The sequence below is a fragment of the Triticum aestivum genome, chromosome 7A (genome assembly GCF_018294505.1).
Source record: "Triticum aestivum cultivar Chinese Spring chromosome 7A, IWGSC CS RefSeq v2.1, whole genome shotgun sequence".
Lineage (NCBI taxonomy): Eukaryota > Viridiplantae > Streptophyta > Magnoliopsida > Poales > Poaceae > Triticum > Triticum aestivum.
In genome coordinates, this window is record NC_057812.1 from 646339552 (window position 1) to 646344773 (window position 5222).

General features: G+C 35.4%; 1 protein-coding gene across 4 annotated transcripts in view; it reads left to right on the top strand.

The window, feature by feature from the left end:
- Positions 1-349: 349 nt before the first annotated feature.
- LOC123148927 (chitin-binding lectin 1) overlaps positions 350-5222 on the top strand; it is a 12532-nt gene continuing 7659 nt past the window's right edge. The window contains exons 1-8 of one of the 4 annotated variants that reach the window (XM_044568455.1): positions 385-442; positions 902-1032; positions 1116-1223; positions 1717-1809; positions 3688-3762; positions 3841-3923; positions 4006-4076; positions 4587-5214. In XM_044568455.1, coding sequence (XP_044424390.1) covers positions 1006-1032; positions 1116-1223; positions 1717-1809; positions 3688-3762; positions 3841-3923; positions 4006-4072 — 453 coding nt within the window. In that variant the 5' untranslated portion in view covers positions 385-442; positions 902-1005 and the 3' untranslated portion in view covers positions 4073-4076; positions 4587-5214. The other 3 variants (XM_044568454.1, XR_006474232.1, XM_044568452.1) reach the window with 3 other exon arrangements.

Below are 5222 nucleotides of genomic sequence, written 5' to 3' on the forward strand. Positions count from 1 at the left end.
CACTTGTGTAACTGAATTTGCGCTTGCACTGTGCATTTCTGCTATGCACTTGCATATCACCTGAGACTAAATTTGTGCTTTTGTTATATCTGATTTTTTTGCTGCTGTGATTGTGAGGCTATGTTGCACTGAATTTTCAAACTCTGAATTGTGTACAGTATGCTGGTCTGAATATTTCGGGTTATGGGTACCCGAATTACCCGAACCGAAATTTTCGGGTAATTTGGGTACGGTTCCTTTTCTGGCAGACACAAGTTCGGCTCTCATTTTCAACTACCCGTATTACCCGTAAACCGAACTAACCGAACCGAATAAACCGTATTACCCGAACGCCCAGGCTGAGGGGCCCGTCACCCATAGTGGGTTGAGCGCCCCCGATCAGGGCGCGGATCTAAGGGCCCGGTGGGCCGTTGGGCCCACACGGTGGAGATCATCCTAACAAGTACTTCCCTCTGTGCTATACTATCTTGAACTATTTTATTTAGTTCATATAGACGCTGTAGTGCCACTTTCATGCTAAAAGTTGTGGAAGTAAGTCAAAATGTGCTAGAGAATGAAAAAATAGCAGCACATCCTTCTTTTGAAAGGGCCCAAACATGACCTTTATAGCATAATCAGATGCCTAAGAAGACATGACTTACACCATTATAACTAAATATGTGACAGTGCTAATTCTTTGAGACATACCACAAGAAAATGTTTGATGCGAATATCTATTAATATGTACAATTGAAAACTTCACTTGAATTGTTTTCTTATCCCTATCGCTGTTTGTTCTTTGTTGTGAACAATGTTTCTGTTTATTGTGCATGATATTTGGTGCAATTTTCTATAGCTATTCTCTTGTGCTTGGGATGCCATTTGGTCAGCCTATTCATAATTATTTGCTCCTTTTTACTAGGCGGGTATTGGAGGTCCCCTTGTAAATTACAGTGGTGATGTCGTGGGTATCAATTTCTACGGAGAGAACCACACACCCTTTCTTTCAACGGGAGTTATTGTAAGATGCTTGGAACATTGGAGAAAATATGGGTAGACACATTTCTATACCAACACTGCTAGATATCTTATTTTTAGCACCCTTGCATATGATGATGCTTTGTTTTGATTTGTAGAAAAATAATTCGACCTTGGCTTGGAATCTGTACAAGCCTATTGATATGTTCCCATTTCGAGTTTTGGAGAGATGTGCATATCTTGGCAAGGGTTTGTATATTTTAGATGTATGAAACTCTTCTTTTTATCGTTTCTTACTTATTACTGTACTAGTTCATGAAAGATCAAAGCATTTTTTTTCTGGATGGTTTTTGTGTGTGTAGATAGCATTTGTAGGCATTTTCACTATTATGAACACAAACTCTTTGGTACTCATCTTCTGTGGATTTCTCAACATTTACGGTATTGCTGCACTTTTGTTATAGAAAGATCTTCAAAGATAATTATGATAATTGCTGGAAAAACATAATTTTTAGTGGCAAAAGCATCCCAAATATAAGGGTGTGAATGGACTCGCGGGAGATACATTTTGAACATTTTCATGCAAAGCTAGTTATTTAGTTTTTTTCTCTCCTAAATGCAAGGTTGCTCAAAATGCTAATACTTGACTATATGTACAATTCTATTTTTTAATGTTCTTTATGTGCAATCTAAAATCTCAAGAGTGATGGTAGTGATATTCATATTTCGACAAGGCAGACTTAATAATTTGGTAATTAGGTGGCCAAGGGATCACCTGTCGATGTAGCTGGGCTTTGTGTTGGTGACGTTTTGGTCGAATATGCGGGAGAAGTTATCTGTACTGCTCCAAAGGTGATTTCTACTTCAGATAATTGCAATTTTATTATTGAGTTAAATACATTAGAAGTCTTACAACTTGCGCACCACGATCAGTTTGGTGCACGAACTTGCAAAATACGTGTTTCTGATCATTAAACTTGTGCGGGTGTGCAAATATGGTCATATTTCCCGTACGTGGATGTATTTGCTGCCTACGTGGCAATGCCAGTGTAGCAAGGGCCCATTGTCAGTGCCTAGTGCATGTGATGTTTTTTCTGCAAAAACACCCTCATTTTTTTACTTTGTACAAAAGCACTCCAACAATAGTTGTCCGCTGGGTCCCAGCCATCAGTATTCGCTGTAAAAACATTTGGCTGGAAAAAATGGGACGGAGCGAGTTCGAAACTGCAAACTGTTAACTGCAAACTGTTGTAATGGCGCTAACAACCTAACCACCACAACTGATCTTGCTTGCTGTTTTATTTGGACTACTAAGGTATATCACCTCTTGGATAAAAGTACACATTCTGAATATATTTTCTTTTCTCTACATTTTCCAATTCAAAATGATTCAGATTCAAACAAAATTTCCACTGATTTGTTCGAAAGAAAATTACATACATTCCTTCTGCACAACATTTTCTTTTATCTAGATTTTTAATTTAAAATTCGAATTTAAAGAAAAAAATTATTTGATTTTTCCGGGAAAAAATTACGTAAATTCATTCGGACCTGTATTTTCTTTTATCAAGATTTTCCAATTTTAATATATTCGAATTCAGACAAAATATCCAGTGATTTGTTCGAAAGAAATTTGCGTACATTGATTATGAACTGTATTTCTTTTATATAGCTTATTCAAATTCAAACAAAAATTTGATGATTTGTCCAAACAATACTTACATTTAGTCTGAGCCACATTCCTTCTCTCTAGATTTTCAAATTTCGAATTATTCGATTTGAAACAAAGTTTTTCTGATTTGTCCCCATAAAATGTGTATATTCATTGTGCACTATATTCACTTTTCCATATTTTTAATTTTTAAATTATTTGAATTCAAACAAAAAATAGTTAATTTCTCCGAAAAATTTATGTACATTATTTTTTACATATAATTTTTTTATCTAGATTTTCGAATTTATAATGAGTTCTGTTTATTGTCCGAAAGAAATTGACGTATATTCATTATGAACTATATTTTATTGTAAATAGAAAAAAGAAAGAAGAATACATAAAAAATTGTGTTTATCTATTTAAATGTCATTGTGGCTGATGTTTTTTTAACTCATTGTGGCCGGATGGTTGGTGCTCCCACACGCGGCGAGCTTATGTGTTCATAGGTTCTTCTAAAAAATTGTGGTCATAGGTTCGAACCGGTGCCTTCCTTTTTTCTCGTTTTGGTTTCTATTTTAACTCGTACTGTCTTTTTTTAAGGCAGTACTGTATTTCTTATATAAAGCTAGTTGTGCTCCAAGAGTGTGAACAATATGTAGGTCAATTGGTTATCGAAGCGTGGCGGATCGTAGCAGGTGTTCTGTTCGAATCCCAATGTTCGTTCATCATTTTTCATTTTATTTGAGGACTTTTTGCATAAAAAAAATGCAAGGGTGCTTCCTGAAGAAAAAAATAGTGCACACGGGTTACCCACCGCTGACAATGGACCCCTGCCACGTTGGCACGCCATGTATTGACATGATACAGCTGAATACGGTAGAAAGCATCGTATATGAACGGAGGGACAAGTTAGATGACCAGAAACACGTATTTTACAAGTTTATGCACCAAACTGACCGTCGCGTGCAAGTTCTATGACTTGCAGTGTATTTACCTCTTTATTATTTATATTAGTAATGTGTTTTTTATCATATAAAATGGAAATTTTAACCACATCTTTTTTGCATCATGCACAGTTTGGTGCAATGTTGATGGATATGTGTGAGGAACAAGTCGAGGCAGATACTTTAAGAAGCAAAGTGACTATTGAGGTATTTTTTCTAAATTATTCTAGCAATTAGGATTGTCGCCATATGTTCTAACCATTGAATATTGGACATTTTCACTAGGTCGTTTTAAGGAATGAAGGAGATGGCAGCATAGCAAGGAAGACGTTGCATGCTGATGTTTTAAGCGAGTTCAATTACTATAGGTGGTGTATCATTTTCTCTGTGTTGTGGAGTTAATTTTGTTGGAATTACTTTTCGTTTTGATAGTACTTTTGTTGACTTCAGATGGCTAGATCCATTGCCGAACTACAATCGCAGTGTTTATGCTAGAGAACAGTTTATGGAATTATAATTAGGTACGGTGATACTACACTAACATTATTTGTTGCATTTCTAGTTCGATTTGTGTTCTCTTGACTATTTCCTCTTTGGTGGAGCCTGAAACTTGTGTGAACCCACTTCATGTATTCTGTTATTAAATATTCCCTCCGCTTCAAAATATAAGGTGTATTTGTTTTTAAAAAAGTCAAACACGTGCATGTTTGATCAAGTTTCTAGGAAAAATAGCAATATCTACGATACCAAATTTATATCATCTGATCCAACACGAAAAATATTTTCATATTTTATCTATTAAGTATTCAAGATGTTGATATTTTCTTCTACAACCTTAGTCAAACATACAATCATTTTACTTGCACGAAAACTGATGCACCTTATATTCTGGAACAGAGGGAGTATGTTGGTTCTTTTCCGACACTTGCAACTTATGTCCATGTGTTTTTTGCCTTCTGCCCCCTTGCAGCATGTTGTTCTTTTATTGGTACTCATGCTCATATATTTGCTATTGCTTTTATACTCAACAGGAGACAAAGTCTAGGTTTTGTTGAACATAATGGGATTTTCCTTCCTACTGCGTGTACTGATGTCTATGAAGCTCCCTCTCTAATGCCATCGCCCCGAGCAACATCAGCCTCATGACAAGTAATTTTTTTGTTCATGTCGTGTTCACAAGAAAGTGGTATTGCATCAACTAATACGAAGATGCACCCAAGAATACGCCCTCATGTGTGAAAAAAAATTAACAATTTTCTCATGTGAAAAATGTTAAATCAATATTAGTCATGTAAATATATTAGAGCCACACACGTTGCAACTTTTCATGAAAAAGAAATATTTGAGCCACAAATGCTGCAACTTTTCATGAAAAGGATTTCTATTTTGGGACACTATTTTTCTTTTCTTTTTTGTTATGTTGTGCAATACAATAAGAATGTTCTTCTATGAGAATGTACACATATAACATAAACATTTGCATGTGTAAACTTATTTTGACTTTTTGTGATTATAAAAATTGTTTTGAATATGTGATTCATCTCGGAAGCGTGTAAAGAGCATCCTTTACCAGACTCCGTCAAATTTTGACCATTGATTTAACCAAGAAAATATGAGTTGTGTTCCCTAAAAAGTATAGCATGGGAAACATCTTTCAAATCCAATAG